The sequence below is a fragment of the Mobula hypostoma genome, chromosome 8 (assembly GCF_963921235.1).
Source record: "Mobula hypostoma chromosome 8, sMobHyp1.1, whole genome shotgun sequence".
In the NCBI taxonomy this organism is placed as follows: domain Eukaryota; kingdom Metazoa; phylum Chordata; class Chondrichthyes; order Myliobatiformes; family Myliobatidae; genus Mobula; species Mobula hypostoma.
This window is the reverse complement of record NC_086104.1, coordinates 124,184,497-124,203,942: the sequence shown is the minus strand read 5'-3', so window position 1 is coordinate 124,203,942 and position 19,446 is coordinate 124,184,497. Positions and strand designations below refer to the sequence as shown.

General features: G+C 50.5%; 1 protein-coding gene across 1 annotated transcript in view; it reads right to left on the bottom strand.

Annotated features, from left to right (window-relative positions):
* LOC134350902 (ETS domain-containing transcription factor ERF-like) overlaps positions 1–6,739 on the bottom strand; it is a 52,970-nt gene extending 46,231 nt beyond the window's left edge. The window contains exon 1 of the mRNA XM_063056717.1: positions 6,537–6,739. Within this exon, the coding sequence (XP_062912787.1) occupies positions 6,537–6,558 (22 nt within the window). The 5' untranslated portion in view covers positions 6,559–6,739. The remainder of the gene's footprint in view (positions 1–6,536) is intronic.
* Between the last annotated feature and the right edge of the window lie 12,707 nt (positions 6,740–19,446).

Here is a 19,446-nt window from a genome sequence, read left to right as displayed (position 1 = left end):
AGAGGGCAGTGGGAGAGCGGGGGAATGGCAGAGTTGGAGAAGAGAGGTGGGACGATAAGGAAGGACAGGTGTTTGTGTCAAGTCCTCCAGACGTGTATGTGCCCAGGTGAGAAAGAGAGGAGAGCAGCTTGACACAGGCAGAGAAACAGGGCTGCGAAGTGAGAGGAGGCAGCTTCACTCTGTGTTTGACCCTGGGGAGTGTGTGATGGGACGGTGTGGAGTGAGCCTCACTCTGTGTCTGACTCTACTCTCTAATCATGGGGAGACAAACTTTTTTTAAAAAAAAGAAAATGGCTACTTCTCTGGAGCTTTGTAACGACAAACAGATTTCAAAAGACGGTGAATGGAGTAAATAAGAGATGAAGGGGTGAGGGGAGATAGCATAGAGGCTGTGTGCTTGTCTTTAATGGTATCTCAGTAATCTTGGCCCACTTGTCACTGAATAACCCAGTGAGCACCAGTCCCTATTGTTCCCTATCACTGATCTGACCCTGGGATCATCCACAGCCCCAAGACATAAACGGCCTAGGAGCCATTAAATACAGGACTGCATCTCAGGCCAATAGGCCCATCTCTGCTACTGTTCCACCCTGACTACCTAACATCCGATGCCTGAGGGAGGGTTAGTGAGGGATCTCATTAAAACCTAATGGATACAGAAAAGCTGGTTAGACAGGATTTGGAGAAGATTTTTCAACCAACAGGTGAGTTATTCAGAGGCTGTTCCTTCAGATCTACACTCTCCAATTGAAAGAAAAAGATCTGCTCTATTCTGACATTTCAGTGGGGGGGGGAGGGAGAGAGGGAGGGGGAGGGGTGTGCAGAGGGGAGGGGGAGGGGGAGTGGCAGGGGTCAAGGGGTGGCAGGCAGGGAGAGGGAGGCGAGAGGGGTGTGGGTGAGGGAGGGGTAGAGGGGGAAGGGCAGAGAGAGGAGGGAGAGGATGGGGAAGGGAGGGGGAGGGGGAAGGGGAGATGGGGAGGAAGAGGGAGAGAGAGCGGTGGGGTGTGAGAGAGAGGGGGGAGTGGCAGGGGTCGAGGGGTGGCGGGCAGGGAGAGAGAGGCAAGAGGGGGTGTGGGTGAGGGAGGGGTGGTGGAGCGGGAGGGGTGGAGGGGGAAGGGGAGGGAGAGAGGAGGGGGAGGGGGAAAGGGAGGGAGAGGGGAGGAGGGTGGGAAGGGGGAGGAAGAGGGAGAGAGAGGGGTGGGGGGTGAGAGAGAGAGAGAGAGGGGGGGGAGATGGAGGGTCATGGGAGGGGAAGTTCCTGGAGTGGAGAGGGAGGCGTGGTGGAGAGAGATACAGGAGAGGGAGGGGGAGGAGGGGGTGGAGGTTGGATGCTATGGGGTAGGGATGGAGTGTGGGGGGGGAGCGGAGGAAGAGTGGCAGAGATTGAGGGGTGGCGGGCAGGGAGAGAGAGTGTGGGTGAGGGAGGGCTGGTAAATGGAGAAATGAGTAATGGAGGGGGAAGGGGAGGGTGAAAAAGAGGCGGGTGGGGGGTGTGGTGGGAGAGGTGGGTGAGCGTGGGGAGGGGTGTGTGAGGGGGAGTGCAAACAAGTGGATGAAGGTTTAGAGAGGAGGAGGGGATAGGGGAGAAGGGGTTAGAGTGGGGGTGGGAGGAAGGGTGGAGTGTGGGGCAGAGGGGGCTTGGAGGGTAGGGGAGAGGGGGTAGAAGATGGGGCAAGGGGTGGGTTGTGAAGTAGAAGAGTGGGGGTTAGAAGGGGAAGAGTGTAGAGGGGGTAGGCAGTGAGGAATGAGAGGGGATAAAGTGATGGGAGTAGGGAGAGCGGTGAAGATGGAGGGGGAAGAGGGTAGGGGACAGAGGGGGAGGGGAGAGGGGAATGGGGAGGTGGTTTAGAACGGGGAGAGGGACAGATATGGGTTCAGGAGACTGGAGTGCGGGAGAGAACAAGGGCAAAGACGGAGAGGGTGATACCAACAGACAGCTCATTCCCAGTTATTAAGAAACAGCATTGAACACGCTTGCTGTGCCTTCACATGCAATTCCAGGTCCCAGACACGTATGTCACAGCAATAGCATACACCATGGTACATGTTACCTGATTTCACATCTTAAAGGGACAGTGCACCTGTGTCTGAATATCGGGAGAGACGCAGGAAGATCAACCGTTCACCCTTACCGTCACGCCCCCCCCCCCACTGGGCAGTCACTGATCAAATGGGGAGACTCTGTTTATGGCGCTATTCAGCCCATTGAGTGCATACTGTACCACAAGGAAATCACTCCTTTTCTCCCAACAATCTCTGCACCCCCTCCCCCCGCTGTCTCACCTTCCACTCCCTCCACATTCTGGCCCTTATCTGCAAATTGAGAGGTGGGAGCAGGGATTCAAAGTGACCAGTTACCTCACCTGCACAGAGGGTCAGAGGGAGACAGCTCTGGGTTCAGGTCTGTCAAAAGGAGAGGGAGTAAGGGCCAATCTGCCCAAATGATCATTGCTGGCCCTTTCCCACAATGGGGCAGTGATCAGCACTCTCTCATTCTCTCCCGGCCTCCTCTCCCCATCTCTCTTCCACCCCCCCCAACCTTCACTCTCAGTCCTTTCCTCCCTCTATGTCCTCTTCCTCTAACTTCTCTCTCCCTCATTCTCTTTCCCTCTCTTTCTCCCTTCCCCCTCACTTTGTCTCTCCCAGCCCACCCAGGTGCAATGGGATGGATGGATGGAGGGGGTGTGGGTGACATGGGGAGACAGGTAAATGGTGTGAACTGCTATCCCCCATCCCACTGTCAGCTCCCTCCAGCCACTGTTCCTGAACGTGACCCAGGGTGTCTCACCATGAGATGGGGAAAGGTTGGGTTCTGGCATCTGCCCCAGGGAGAGGAGGTGGAGGAACCAATTAGGTACCAGACCAGCCATCTGACTTTGCGACTCTTGTCAGTCTGTACAATGAGAGAGAGACCCGTCCTTCAGTGAGAGACCATGTGTGTGAGAGAGAAAGAGAGAGAGGAAGTGAGTCCCGTCCCTCATTGACGGTCTGTGTGCATGTGGAAGAGGGAAAGACCTGTTCCTCAGTGAGAGTCTGTGTGTGTGTGTGTGTGTGTGTGTGTGTGTGTGTGTGTGAGACCCGTCCCTCAGTGAAAGTCTGTATGTGAGGGGGAGCGGGAGACAGAGAAACCCGCCCCTCAGTGAGAATCTGTGTGTGTGTGAGAGAGAGAGAAAGTGAGTGAGAGGGAGACCCACCCCTCAGTGAGGGTCTCAGTGTGTGTGTGTGTGTGTGTGTGTGAGAGACCCGTCCCTCAGTGAAAGTCTGTGTGTGAGAGGGAGTGGGAGACAGAGAAACCCGCCCCTCAGTGAGAATCTGTGTGTGTGTGAGAGAGACAGAGAGAAAGTGAGTGAGAGGGACAGAGAGCGTCCCTCAGTGTGAGTGTGTGAGAAAGTGAGAGAGAGGTTCGTCCCTCAGTGTGAGTGAGAAAGTATGTGAGAGGGAGACCCACCCCTCAGTGCGAGAGAGACCGTCCCTCAGTGTGAGAAAGAGAGGCCCGTCCCTCAGAGTGAGTGAGAGGGAGACCCACCCCTCAGTGAGAGAGAGACCGTCCCTCAGTGTGAGAAAGAGAGACCCGTCCCTCAGAGAGAGTGAGAAAGTGAGAGGGAGACCCACCCCTTAGTGAGAGAGACAGAGACCGTCCCTCAGTGAGTGTGTGAGAAAGTGAGAGAAAGAGGCCCGTCCCTCAGTGAGAGTCTGTGTGTGCGGGCGTGCCTGGCGGGGTGAGTCTGTGTGATGTGTGCGTTCTCAGGCTGAGAAGAATAGACTCCCTGTGACACGCACGCACACAGACGGAGCGACCAGCAGGGGATGTTGGGGATTGGAGGAGGAGCCTGTCTCCTGGGCAGGCCTCAGGGAAACACTCACATTCCTGCACTATGCCACCAACCCCTCCCACAGCCTGCCGAGGCCCCGGCCCGGGCTCCCACGCACCTCACTACATACACACGGCACAACACACAGACAACGGGCCTCCGAACACTTCAAAAATAGAGCAGGCTTGGATAAGGCGACGCAGCAGCCAGCTCAACACATTACTGCAGCAACGGAGAAAAACAGGCCCTCACGCCAAATCCATGACACAGCCGTGTGTGCACAGACGTTGGAGGCCGTCCTCCGGGGACACGGAGTCTGCGCCTTTGTGCGTCTTCCTCCTTCCTGTGTGTGTGTGTAAATGTGAGTTTGTGTCTGTGTGTTTCTCTGCATATGACATGGAGTAACCCACCCCCAGCGAAGGTCAATGTGGGTGTCTGTATGTGTGCACTTTTGTGTCTGAATATATATTTCTGGCTGTATATATCTGTGTGTTTGTCTCAAGTATGACCCCGTGTGAGGTGCTTGCATCTTCCTCCACCGTGTGGCTCCCTTTTCTGAGTGTTAATGCTCCCTCCTCCCAGTGTGTATATGTGCTTTCCCTTGTGTGTGTTTGTGTGACTCTGTTACCCCACTTGTATGAGTTGTGCACGTCTGTCATCTGGTGTGTTTGTGTCTGCCTCTCTGTCCTCCGTGTCTGTTTGTCACTATACTCCACCTGTGTGATTCTCCTTTTTTCCCCATGTTTGTGTGTGTCCCTCTTCCCTGTGTATCCCTCCTTCCCATGTGTATCTACTGCATGTCCTTGCACATGTATGTCACCCCATGCATGTCAGTGCGCACATGTCCCTCCTCCCCGTGCACGTCTACCTCATGTCTGCACACGTATGTGTCCCATCATCATTCTCATGTCTCCCCTCCAGTCCCTGTGTCTATCGCTGTTCTCCCATGTATTCGAATCTTCCTCCCTCTCTGTGTACATGTGTCTCTCCTTGTTATGTGTGTGTTTGGCTGCAGGTGTGACCCTGTGTGATGTGCACTCACGGGGGGGGGGTGTATCCTCCACTTGTGTAATCTTTGTGGGTTTACCTCAGTTTTGTGTGCGTGTGTGAGAGGGAAACTGTTATCCCACATGGATGACTATATCATATTCACGTGACTGTGTCTTCCTCCTCCCCATGTGCCTCTTCCTCCACAATGTCCTTTTCCCCTTCTGAGAGAGTACGAGTGTGAGTGACAGTGATGGTGTGTCTATCCCATGAGATGGCGTGTGTATCACGCTCCCCGTGTGTGTCTCCCTCCTCCCCATGTGTGTGGCTTGCGAGACAGAGTGTGTGTGTGTGTACCTGTACGTATATTTGTGTGTATGTCTGTCTCTCTGTGGGCGTGTCACCCTCCCACCTCAACATTCGCCAACTCGCAGAGAAAAACAACAAAAATAAGACGCATCCACCTCCTTCACGGTTTGAAACCTGACTAATCCTTCCAATAACGCCCAGAAATCGCCTCCATCACCTCTCTGCCGCAACCTTCCTCAAATTTCTGTGTCATTAACACTGAAAAATAACTCGGATTTCACCCAAGAGGGAAAACTTCCCCAACTCTCGCCCCTCCTTTTAAGATCTGCCCAGATTTTTTCGGAGGGGGGAGGGTGCCGCAGCGCGGGTGCGAAGTCTCGAACTCACAGGCTCCCTCTCTCTCACTACTTTTACCCCCCCCCATCGTGTTTACACCTTCCCCACTCCCCGTCCATAGCCCCCCTCCCAGATCCTCTTCAGTTAAGTCCAATCCTGTCTGCTTCACTTGGCCCATTTTACGCCCTTCCCCGCTGATCGGGTTCCACAAACCGAAAGTTTGAGATTTAGTCTGCTCTCTCGACTTCCCTCCTTCCTCCCCCCCCCCTTTCGACCTCACTCTTTTCTAAAACAAAACCATGAAATCGGAAACAACTTTTTTTCTTGTACACAAGAGACATTGTGCACAATGAAAATAATCGCAAGTCCCTCGAAGCGGAACAATTAAAAACTTTTTGAAATTTTTTTTAAACTTCTAAAATTTGTTTACTTTCCTCGATAACGCCAATTTCTTTAAAAAAAAGGATTTTAAAGGAACTGGTGGCGAAAGATTTGCGATTCATATCGAGTGAAATAGTTTTTCAACAATATTCAGAGGGACGGAAACCACGTAGTTAATTAGTTTCAATCTGTGCTTTTATATATTACTCCATTTTACCGACCAGCCCCGATCTTCCTGCCGTTCCTCTCGCTAAAGAAAAGTTAACCAGACCAAAAGAAAAATGCCCCCCCCCTTCTCAGTCAATCCCCAACCCCCAATCCCTCGCCTGCCAACCTCCGGAAAAGAAAGGACTATTTATTTTTTTAAAATTGGAAAGGTTGCAGAGAGCCGAGCCAATCCCTGTACATATTCCCCTCTCCGGGAGAGAGTCAGCTAACAAAAAGAAGTTGGGAAGGGGGGGGGGAGGAGTGCGAGCTCAAAGTCGGATCGTTTTTAAGGTTGGAAAATACGTGCTCAAGGCCGGGGCGACTTAGAATGTGAGGATATCTTAGAGTTGTTAATTAAATCCCAGTTTTGGATCGCGGAAAGGCACGACGCAGGAAAGAGATTATTACTAGTCAACAAGTCGCAGGGAAGAAACTTAGCCGCTGGCACGGGCTCTGGAACGGCGCAGAGACTCGATTGCAAAGCAGGAGGGCAAGGTTTCTGACCTGGTTCCGGAGGAGTCTTCATTCTCGACGGTCCTCCCCCCAACTCCGGGCTTCGGACACTCCGAAATCTCTTAAATCCCCCCGCGAAGGCCGCCAGGCATATTGAAGGGCTGGTGTGTGAGTTGAGTAGATCTCCCCGTCTCTCTCTCCCTCCCGGCTGGAACACGCTCAGTGTTGCTTTCGCTGTAAGTTCAGTCCGCCCACGGCTGTACGCCCGGCGTGACGTGATGCCGGGGAGAGATGGTCGGCATGGTGACTGCCCAGGGAGGGAGGAGGAGGAGGAGGGAGATGAAAGGAAGGTGAGAGAGGGGAAAGGGGTTGGAGGGAGGAAGAAGGAAGGGGGTTGGGGGTCGGGGAAACGGACGAGGTAGAAGGGGGTGTGGGGAAATGGGGAAGGCGTGGGTGTTGGGAGAGAGGAGTAGAGACAGGTAGGGGGAGGAATGAGTGGAGGGGAGAGGGTAAAAGGAGGTGAGGGGTAGGAGGAGGGGGTACTGGAAGACGTTGGAGGGGGTAGAAGGAGATGAGGGGAGGGAAGCAGGGGTGGAGGGGGAGGGGGAGGGGAAGAGGAGGAAAGGGGAGAGGAGTGTAGGAAGGGGGTGAATGAGGGAAGTGGAGGGGTGGAGAAAAGGGGTTATGGTGAAAGAGGAGGGGTGGTGGGAGGGAAGAGAAAGAGGAGGGGAGAGGACATGGAGGTCGGGGAGGAAGGTGGAAAAGTGGGGGGAATGGGGAGGGTAGGTGAGGGGTGTGTTTTTAGAGGAGGGAGGGAGATGAGGGAAGGATGGTGGAGGGGGACAGGAAGCAGGTTGCAGGGTGAGGGGAGGTGCGGAAAGGGGGAAAGAAAATGGGGGCAGGGGTGTAAAGAGGGAAGGGGCAGAGGATGAAAAGATGAGGGTGAAGGGGAGAAAGGGGGTGTGCAGAGAAGGATAAGAGGAGGGGTGAGAAAGGAGACGGGTGGAATGGGTTAGGCCAGAGCAGGTGGGGGGGAGAGGAGTTGAGTTGGGAATGGAGGAGGCTCTAGGGAAAATAGGAGGAAGAAAAGAGAGGAGGGAGGGTGGAGAATAGGGGGAGGGAAAGTAAGATAGAACAAAAAGGAAGGGTGAGGGTAGTGTGGGTGGGCCGACTGTGCAGGTGGAGGGGTGGTGTAGGTGGAGGACTGGGAGGATAGAGAGGGAGCATGGGGGGATTGGGAAAGATTTGGGGAGGGAGGGAGGGTGGATGGATGGGATGAGATGGAGCAAGAGTGATAAGGAGGGAGAACCAGATCTCCGTCCCCTCAGAGCATCTCAGCCCAATAATTAAGTTCTTCCTGGTTATTGACAGGAACCATTGCTCCCACAGACCCAGTGTTTGTGTGACCTTCCCACTCCATTCCGGCCAGCTCTCATTCCACACCTCGACCCCTAGGTAATCTGGCCACATGGTGAAGGATTGTGCAATTGGTCAGACCAGTTAGAAGAGGCTGCCCCCCCTCCCCCCCGACACCGACTCCAACTGGTTACTGATCAATCTGCACACTGACCATGGATCTAAGCAAAAGATATTGTACATGTAACAGGGAGGTTTTAACTTGTGTGCGTTGAGTGCCGGGCAAGGACATCCCTCTTCTGTTGTCGGCCTTCCTGATGGATTTGGCCAGGGTTCTATGCAGCATACAAACAAGACAGGGGAGGGCGGACAACCCTGCCTCAAAGTGGCAACTATCTTTCTCCCACCCGTGGATGGAGGAGACGGGGGCTGTCAAACTGCGAGTTGAGCTCCTGGTCTGCGTGACCTCTTTCTGCACACTTCTGGAGACCTGAGCACCCAGATCTCTGGTCACAGGGAAATTCCAGCGACTCCCCCTCTCCCTCCCACTTCACGTGCCAGGGATGAAGAGGATCAGGTTCGGTCCCCTGTCCCTGGTGTTTCTGAGACTACCTTCCAGGTCATGTTCCACCAGGCAGGGACACCTCACCTGCCACAATAAGATGCTCCCTCCCCAACCCCATCGCTGTGGGGATTGAGGGGGTAGGGGGCATGAGATTTCCAGGCCAAGCACTGGGGGGAAGGTTCACCTTCCCTTTGGCTAGTTTTTATCTTTCTATCTATTTATTTAGAGATAGAGCACAGAACAGACGGACCGATTTAACCTCAGCCTAATCACGGGACAATTTACAATGACCAATTAACCTATCAACCAGTGCGTCTTTGGACTGAGGGAGGAAACCCACACAGTTCACAGGGAGAATACAGATGACTCTGAACCCCAGAATCCACTGAGCTGCTACAGAGTCACACTAAGCACTGTGCTACCGTGGCTCCTCGCTCTGCGGCGGGGTGGAGGTGGTGGTGTCCAGCGTGGGAGGAACCTCGAGGTCACACATTAGGTCTGCTGAATGAAGTACTCAGTAGACAGTGAGAGATGTCCCTGTGGTGGTGGTGGGGGGGGGGGGGAGAGGTTGATGGATTTTGGGTGGAGAGGGAATGGTGGGTAGGGAAGGGGTGGTGAAAAGGCACAGGAAGTTTAACGTGGAAGTTTTGGGAAGTAAACCAGTTACGTACCATCAGAATCTGGTTCATTATCACTGATATCAGCTGAGAGATTTTTTATTTTGAGGCAATGATATGAGCAATACATAAAAAAAGACTTTAGATTACAACAATAAATAGATTGCACATAAGATAATAAGACAAAGGAGCAGAAATAGGCCACTCTGCCCATCGAGTCTGCTCCGTCATTCCATCGTGGCTGATTTATTACCACTGTCAACTTCATTTTCCTGCCTTCTCGTAACCTTTGATGCCCTGACTAATCAAGAGCTTATCAAACTCTGCCTTAAAAATACCCAATGACTTGGCCTCCACAGCTGTCTGTGGCAGTGAATTCCACAGATTCACCACTGTCTGGCTAAAGAAATTTCCGCTCATCTCTGTTCTAAGTGGAGATCCCTCTATTCTGAGGCTGTGCCCTATGATCCTAGACTGCGCTACTATAGGAAACATCACATTCACTCCATCTGGGCCTTCCTTTCAATATTCGATAGCTTTCTATGAGATTCCCCCCCCCCACCCCATGCATTTGAGGAGCAGCAAGGTAGCATTCAGAAATCTGATGGCGGAGGGGAAGAAGCTATTCCAGAATTATTGAGTGTGAGTCTTTAGGCTCCTGTACCTCCTCACTAATGGTGATAGAATCATGGTCATACAGCATGGCATGAGCCCAACTCATCCATGCCGACCAAGATTCCCGGACTGAGCTAGACCCAGTTCTCCACATTTGGCCCATATCCCTCTAACCTTTCCCTTCTGTGTGGCTGTCTTTTAACCGACCTCTGCCACTTCCTCTGGCAGCTCGTTCCATTTACTCACCGCCCTCTATGTGAAAGACCTGCCTGTTTAACTCTTTCCCCTCTTGCCTTGAACCTGTGCCCTCTAGTTTCAGAATCCTCTACCCTGGGGTAAAGGAGGGTACACCTCCCCCTCATCTACACCTCTCATGCTTTTGTAAACCTCTATAAAGTCACCCCTTGGCCTCCTTCACTTCAGAGAAAACAGTCCCAGCCTGTCCAGTCACTCCTTGTAACTCAAACCCTCCAGTCATAGCAACATCTTTGTGAAACTTCCCTGCACCCCCTCCAGCTCAATGACACCCTTCCTCTTGCTGGGTGACCAGAACTGCACACAATACTCCAAGCGCGGTCTCACCAATGTCTTGTACAGCTGTAACGTGACGTCCCAACCCCTGTACTCTGTGCCCTGACTGACAAAGGCCGGTGTGCCAAACATCTTCTTCACCAGTTTCAGGGAACTGTATACCTGTACCCCTCGGCAGCTTTTGTTCTACAATACTCTGTAGGCCCCCGCTTCACCTGCCCGAATTTAACTTCTCAAAAGGCAAAACCTCACACTTGTCTGATTTAAATTGATGCTCCCCATCACTGCCAGGTGACTCGTGGGTTAGCGAGAGGGGGTTAAATCAGCCAGGGTTCCTGCTCCCCATCACTGGCCAGACAACCCTGGATTTGAAAAAGAGAGAGAGAGAAAGGTGGGGTAATTTGACAGGAGATAGGGTTCCTGTTTCCCCATCAGTAACCAGAAACCCCTTGGTTAGAGGGACTGGAAATCAGCCAGGGTTCCAGATCCCCATCGCTGTCCCACTTTGGCCATTTGGATCAGAATCATCAGGCAAGTAGAAGAGGGGAGAACATTATCTAAATCCTCCTGAGATTATGTTTTTGATGGTAATACCACCTGGGCCCTTATTACGCCTTCTATATATAACTTCCGAATACCTTGAACTCCCATATCACACAGCAGCAGCAAGGTGCCATTCCCAGTGCACAGTTTCTGTTCCCGAAGGACCCAACACACCTTCATGTGGAGGGAACACCACTATATGCCTGATCCTAGGAGTGTGTTATGGGACGGTGTGGAGGGAGCTTAACGCTGTGTCTGGACCCGGGAGAATGTGATGTGACAGTGTGGAGGGAACTTCACTCTGTGTCTGGACCCAGGAATGTGTGATGGATCGGTGTGGAGGGAGATTCACTCTGTGTCTGACCCCGGGAGTGTGTGATGGGACGGTGTGGAGGGAGCTTCACTCTGTGTCTGGACCCAGGAATGTGTGATGGGACGGTGTGGAGGGAGTTTCACTCTGTGTTTGACCCCGGGAGAGTGAGATGGGTTAGTGTTAGAGGGAGCTTCGCTCTGTGTCTGACCCTGGGAGAGTGAGATGGGATAGTGTTAGAGGGAGCTTCGCTCTGTGTCTGACCCCTGGAGTGTGTGATGGGACGGTGTGGAGGGAGCTTCACTCTGTACCTGATTATAGTAGAGTGTGATGGGAGGGAGCGTCATTCCATGTCCCACCCCAGGAGTGTGCGATGGGATGCTGTGGAGGGTGAGACGTTACCACAGAACCCACACTGGTTCAAATGTTGCTCCCCCACTTACTGAATACTTTCAACCTCCCTGATGCTTCGATTGTGTTCCAGGTCTGTAACTCCAATTCTGTAAGAACCTGCTAATTGCGTGCCACCAGAGATTTTGTGTTTTCTCCCAGTTAGTAGCATGTTGAAACCTGAAATGTGGCTTTTAATCTACACTCCACTGCACTGTAAATTAAAGTGTTACTGTTGGTGAGTCTGTACCCTCTTTCAAAAGGCTGGAGCTGACATCTGTAATAAGCAGTCTCCCAGTCAGAGAAAAAGGGGCAATTTACAGAGAAGTCTGCCACTGGAGGCCTGCAGACGGCTCTTTGACAAGCAGTAGGAGGCTGCTCGGCCCCTCTAGATCTGTGCCTTCTTGTAGCTTTCCTCCTCTCCCAGAACTGCCAAGGTCACTTGGTGAAATACTGCGGCCACGTACAAGGTGCCACGGCTTTGCACGATGTTGGTGTGGATACACGAGCCGGCAAATCCTGTTTGACCTGCATTTTTGAGGATGTGTTTGAAATATTTGTGATTCAAGCCTTGAGTGAGTGCGACAAAGTCCCACGTATGAAGTTGGTCGCCGTGTCACACAGCACGGAGACAGGCCCTTTGGCCCAACTCGTCCATGTTGACCAAGGCATGCGGCTAACCTAATCCCATTTGCCCACATTTAGCTTTAACGTCTCCTTATCCATATATCTATCCAAGTATTTTAAAAATGTAATTGTACCTGCTCTAGCCCCTTCTTTGTTCCACATACCCACCAGACTCTGTGTGCAGAAGTTGCCTCTCAGGTCCCCATTAAATCTTTCCCCTCTTAAACCTGTGCCCTCCAGTTTTTGAATCATAAAGAACAGAGAACACTACAGCATAGCAACAGGTCCTCCGGCCCACGATGTGCCAAACTCATTTAACTAGTAATTAAGTGTCTAACTAAACTACCCTCTTCTGCCTACACAATGTTCATATCCCTCCATTCCCTGCACATTCATGTGTCTGTCTAAAAGCCTCTGTAATGTCTGCCTTCACCACCACTCCTGGCAGCACATTCCAAGCCCCCATCACTCTGAACATAAAAGCTTGGCTCTGCACAGCTCCTTTGAACTTGTCCCCTCTCACTTTAAGTGCGTGCCCTCTGTTATTAGGCAATTATGGCCTTGAGAGAATGATGGTCTATCTATGCCTCTCATAACCGTATCGACTTCTATCAGGCCTTGCCTCGGCCTCCACCACTCCAGAGAAAACAGCCCAGGTTCATCCAATCTCTCCTTCCAGCACACTTTAAACTTCTTAAACATCTCAAGTGAATGGGTTTGGGGAATTACATTACAGTCAAGAACTAAGAATTCACAGCAAGGCAGGAGGCAAGAGGGTTGTACTTTTTTGTCTTTGCGCTGTATTGCTGCCACAAAACAACAAAATGCATGTCGGCTAAGACAGCAGTAATAAATCTGATTCTGGAATCGATGTGATGCCATCTTGGTGACCACAGGGATCTCTGTTTTCAGTACGTTTAAATTCCTGCTCACTAACATATCAGGTGGCCTGTCCCGTGCCCAGCACACGGATGTAATCACAAGGAAGGTGCGCCAGGGTCTCTCTCAGGCGGTTCGGCTTGTCACCAAACAATCCCTCAAACTTCCTCAGATGTCCTGCTGAAAGTGGCCTGACTCATTGTATTGTAGTCTGGTAGGGCAACTCAAATGCACAGATCACGACTCAGCCCAATATATAACAAATACATCCCTCCTAACCATCGGTAGTATCTACAGGAGGAGCTGCCTCAGGAACTCAATCATCAAAGATCCCCACCATTTGGACCATGTCATCTTCTCGCAGATCCCATCAGTACAGGAGCCTGAAGTCCCACACCTCCAAGTCCAGGATCAGGATACTTCCCTTCAGCCATTTAGTCTTGAACCAACCGGCACGACCCTAATCACTGCCTCAATTTAGTAACACTGTCATCACTTTGCGTTACAATGGACTTCAGTCTTTTTTTGCTTTAATTGCGTTTGTTCTTGTAAAAATGGTGTATAATTTATGTGTAATTGTTGTTTTTCTTGTGAATGTTGTGTCTGTGAAGCTGCTGCAAGTAAGTTTTTCACTGCGCCCTATGCACACATCTGTAGAAGTTTGTTGGAGTGTTCGGGGACAAACTAAACCTCCTTTTGCTTCCTTCAGTTAGTCCTGACGAAGGGTCTCGGCCTGAAACATCAACTGTACCTCTTCCTAGAGATGCTGCCTGACCTGCAGCGTTCACCAGCAACTTTGATGTGTGTTCCTCCTTTTAACTTTCTAAGAGTATAAATGGTGGTGGCTTTTGAGATGTCAATGTTCAAAGAGGCTTTAAGTCACACCTGCGGTCAGCAAACAGTTTGCAAGGGTGTTCAACGCACACAGAATGTTGGAGGGATTCAGCAGGTCAGGCAGCATCTGCGGAGGGGAATGAACAATCGACAATTCAGGATCTGATGAAGTGTTTCGGCCCGAGATATCGACTGTTTGTTCCCACCATAGGTGCTGCCTGGCCTGTTGAGTTCCTCCAGCAATTTGTGTGTTGTTTAAGACTTCCAGCATCTGTTGAATCTCTTGTGCCTCAGATGGGTGTTCAGTAGTCAGAACTCCAAGTGTGGTCTAACCAGAGTTCTATAGAGCTGCAACATTATCTCACAGCTCTTGAACTCAATCCCCTGACTAATAAAGGCCAACACACCATAAACTTTCATAGCCACCCTATCAAATTGTGTGGCAGCTTTGAGGAATTTATGGATGTGGACTCCAAGATCCCTCTGTTGTTCGACATTGCTAAGAATCCTGTCATTAACCCTATACTCTATCTTCAAATGCAACCTTCCAAGTGAATCATTTCACACTTTTCCAGATTGAATTTTATCTGCCACCTCTCACCTCAGTTCTGCATCCTGTCAATGTCCCATTGTAATCTCTGACAACCTTCTATACTATTCACAACTCCACCAACCTTTGTGTCATCTGCAAATTTACTAACCCACCCACAAACAAGAGAAAATCTGCCAGTACTGGAAATCCGAGTAACAGACAGACAATGCTGGAGGAACTCAGCAGGCCAGGCTGCATCTGTGGAAAAAAAATACAGTCGACGATTTGGGCTGAGACCCTTCTGCAGGACTCGAAGGATTTTGGCCCAAAACGTCAACTGTACTTTTTTCCATAGCTGCTGCCTGGCCTGCTGAGTTCTTCCAGCATTTGTGTGTGTTACTAACCCATCCTTCCACTTTCTCATCCAAGTCATAAACATCAGGTGTGCCAGAACAGATCCTTGTGGCACACCACTGGTCACTGATCTCCAGACAAAATACACTCCATCCACTACCACCCTCTGCCTTCTGTGAGCAAGCCAATTCTGAATCTTTGCAGCCAAATTTCTCTGGATCCCTTGCCTCCTGATTTTCTGAATGAGCCAACCATGTTGATCACCATACTAAAATCCAAATATAGCTCATCCACTGCTCTACCTCCATTAATTTATTTTACAAACTTTCAAGATTCCAGTGGAACAGGATTGGCAGGACATGTGCCATGAATGGTTAGGTCTAGGGAGGATTGTGGAACAGAGGGACCTCAGGGTACAAGCCCAATGATCTCTGAAGGCTTCAACACAGGTGGCCAAGGTGTTGAAGGAGGTGTATAGGAGTCTTGGCTTCACTGGCCAGGACATAGAGTATAAGAACAGGGCACAAATTTTATAACATACTGGACTGGTCAGACCACAGCCAGGGTAATGCATGCAGTTCTCGTCACCACACTGTGGGAATGAGGTGATTCCACTGGAGAAGGGGCAGAGGAGATTCCCCAGGAAGTTGCTTTGGGGTGTTCCAGTGACGGGGAGAGATGAGAGAGGTTGGGTCTATTCTCCCTGGAGTGGAGGGAGCTGAGGGTGGGGGAGGAAGAGGTGAACAAAATTATAAGGGAGAGAGACAGGGCAGATAGTGGAGATGATGTAGAGGAGGTTCATCTCGTTGATTCCAAGGAGTTAAAATATGTGGAGAGAATGTGTCGCCTGAGACAATACTTGCTGGACTTCAGAAGAATGAGAGGGGATCTTATAGAAACATATAAAATTGTGAAAAGGATAGATAAGATAAAGTCAGGAAAGATGTTTCCACTTACATGTGAGACTAGAACTATGGGACACAGTCTCAAGATTCAGGGGAATAGATTTAGTACAAAGATGAGGAGAAATTGTTCTTGCCATAAGATACAGGAGCAGAATTAGGCCATTCAGCCCATTGAGTCTGCTCTGCCATTCCATCTCGGCTAATTTATTATCCCTCTGAACCCCATTCACTTGCGTTTTCCCCATAACCTTCCCAGAGAGAATCTGTGGAATTCTTTGCCCAGGGAAACAGTCGAGGCTGCCCAATTAAATATATTTAAGACACAGTTAGTTAGAATTGTGTGGGCATGTGGCCAAGTGGTTAAGGCATTCGACTAGCGATCTGAAGGTCATGAGTTCGAGACCCAGCTGAGGTAGTGTGTTGTGTCCTTAAGCAAGGCACTTAACCACACAGCACTCTGCGACGACACTGGTGCCAAGCTGTATAGGTCCTAATGCCCTTCCCTTGGATAACATCGGTGTCGTGGGGAGGGGAGACTTGCAGCATGGGCAACTGCCGGTCTTCCATACAAACTTGCCCAGGCCTGCACCCTGGAGAGTGAAGACTTTCCAGGCGCAGATCCATGGTCTCGCAAAGACTAACGGATGCCCTAATAGTTAGAATTAGGGAAAAAGCAGGTAGGTGGAGCTGAGTCTCGATTAGCTGTGATCTTCAATGGTGGAGCAGGCTTGATAGGCCTAATGGCTGACTCCCACTCCTGTCTCGTGTGTTCTGCACTTCTCCCCACAGATTGAGAATGTCCACAAGGCTTGAGGGATCTAAAATGGAAGGGCTTGCAGTAAGAGGGAAGTGGTTTATAGGAGATCTGAGGGAGTTTTCTGTCCCACGGAGGATGTGGGGAGGGGGGATTTGGAATAGACTGCCTAAGGGGATGCTGGAGGAGCATAGCAGGTGAAGCAGCGTGTATGGAGGGAGATGAAGAGGTGACACTTCATGCTGAGGTGATAGAAGCCAATGTTTATTCCTCTCCGTAGAATCTGCCTGACTGACCTGCTGAGTTCTTCCAGCAATGTGAGTGTGTTGCTGAAAATGGGAACATTTTAATTTAGTTAGTCTTCAATATTGCAGTGTTTTTTCAGTGTTTTTTTTATGTTGTAGTGTTTCATAGCTTAAAAAAAAATTTTTTTTTGCAAAAAAAATAAGGCTCTGGTCTACCTTGGGTTTGGGACAACGCTGTTCAATCCACAACCTCACCATCCATTCACCACTCTCCCCAAAACAGCAAAACCCCCTCCAATCACCCGTGACCACTGCACAAAAGCTGCCCCCCCCCACACAGAGTGAAGCTCCCTCCACACAATCCCATTATATACATGGGAAATAAACAAAATGGTTATGACATTTTTTTTCATTTTTGGGATTTGTGTCATGTTCACACAGCAGAGAAACGGGCTCTAATTGTCCATGCTGACCAAGACCCCCTTCCAGGCTGGTCCTATTTGTCTGCGTTTGGCCCATATCCCTCTCAATCTTTCTCTCCACGTACCCATCCAAGTGCGTTTTAAATGTCGTAACTATACCTTCCTCCACCACTTCCCCTCACAGCTCATTCCACATACCCTCCACCTTCTGGGTGAAAAATTTATCCCCCATGTCTCCTTTCAATGTATGTCGTCTAGTTTTAGACTCCCTGGCCCCAGGGAAAAAAGCCTGTGACCTTCCACCTTATCTACACCCCTGATGGTTTTATAAACCTCTAATCATGTCACCTCTCAGCCTTCTTTGCTTCAGGGAAAGGAGCCCCAGCCTGCCCAGCCTCTCTTTATCACTCAAGCCCTCCAGTCCCAGTAACATCCTCATGAATCTTTTCGGAACCCTCTCAAGGTTAACGACAACCTCCCTATCGATGAGTGACCAGAACTGCACGCGGTATTCCAAGTGCGGTCTCACCAATATCTTGTACAGCTGTAACGTGACATCCCAACTCCTGTACTTCGTGCCCTGATTGATGAAGGCCAGCATGCCAAATGCTTTCTTGACCACACTGTCCACCTGTACCATTGAGCACAGCATTTATTGCATCTCGGTAACTACCTCCAAACCCCTATTCGAGAGCAGAATCCAATACCCTGGTTCATGGTTAATTCAACTGAATTTACAGGGGTTTCAACGACAGTCTTTCATGGAGTGTGGGACAGTTTGCAAATAAGGAATTGAATTGACTTTATTTTTTTACATTCTTCACATACATGAGGAATAAAATTTTTTACGTTACGTCTTCGTTTAAATGTGCGATGTGCAACCATAGTAATTTTCTAATAAATAGAACAATCAATGTAACATAGAATCAGTGTTTGTTAATCAGTCTGATGGCCTGGTGGAAGAAGCTGTCCCGGAGCCTGTTGGTCCTGGCTTTTATGCTGTGGTACTGTTTCCCAGATGGTAGCAGCTGGAGTAGATTGTGGTTGGGGTGACTCGGATCCCCAATGATCCTTCGGGCCCTTTTCTCACACCTGTCTTTGTAAATGTCCTGAATCATGGGAAGTTCACAATTACAGAACAACAGGTACAGAAGAAATGGTACTCACCGGGATTCCAGCTTTTGTGGGGTTCTTTTCGCCCGCAGTGCATGTTGCTGTCTGAGCGGGAGAGAGGGGAACCGTGAGAAAATGAATCGTCCACAGTACTGTCACACCATCAATTGGAGCTGTGGTGCAGTAGTTAGAGAAACCGCCTCCCATCTCCAGAGACCCTGGCTCAATCCCGTCTCACACTTACCTGTCAGACACAGAGTGAAGCTCCCTCCACACTGTCCCAACACATACTCCCGGGGTCAGACACAGAGTGAAGCTCCCTCCACACTGTCCCAACACACACTCCCGGGGTCAGACAGAGTGAGGCTCCCTCCACACTGTCCCAACACACACTCCCGGGGACAGACACAGAGTGAAGCTCCCTCCACACTACCCCGTCTCACAGTCCTGGGGACAGACGCAGAGTGAAGCTCCCTCCACACTGCCCCGTCTCACAGTCCCGGGGACAGACACAGAGTGAAGCTCCCTCCACATTGTCCCAACACACACTCCCGGGGACAGACACAGAGTGAGGCTCCCTCCACACTACCCCATCTCACAGTCCCGGGGACAGACACAGAGTGAAGCTCCCTCCACACTGCCCCATCACACACTCCCAGGGTCAGACACAGAGTGAAACTCCCTCCACACTATCCTGTCTCACACTCCCCGGGACAGACACAGAGTGAAGCTCCCTCCACACTGCCCCATCACACACTCCCAGAGCCAGACACAGTGTGAAGCTCCCTCCACTTGTTTCTATCACACAGTTCTAGGGTCTGAGTCACAGTCACACAGCACAGAAACAGATCCTTCCGCCCAACCAGTTCATGCCAATTAAGATTCCCATCTCAGCTCGTCCTATTTTCCTATGTTTGACCCATATCCCTCTAACCCTTTTCTGTCCAGGTTGTCCAATTGTCTTTTCAGTGTTGTAATTGTACCCGTCTCTATCATTTCCTTGTTCTATCCACTCAGCACCTTAACACCTTCATTAACGCTGTCAGAGCCTCTCTTTTCACATCTCTTGCTCTGGCAGAGTGTTCCAGGTACAGGGAGAAAGCAGGAGAGTGGGGTTGGGAGGGAAATGGATTAGCCATGATGAAATGGTGGAACAGAATCGATGGGCCGAATGGCCTATTTCTGCTCCTATGTCTTATGTAGAGGCCGTGTTCGGTTTTACTTTATACAACGATTTTTCTATAAGTGAGAGGCATCGGTTTTCTCTAGATACCCACACTGTACCACTTTGATTACACCTCCTATCATTTATTTCATCAAAGTTTCATCCTGGCACTGCCCATAATGAACTGAATTCCATATCATTCAA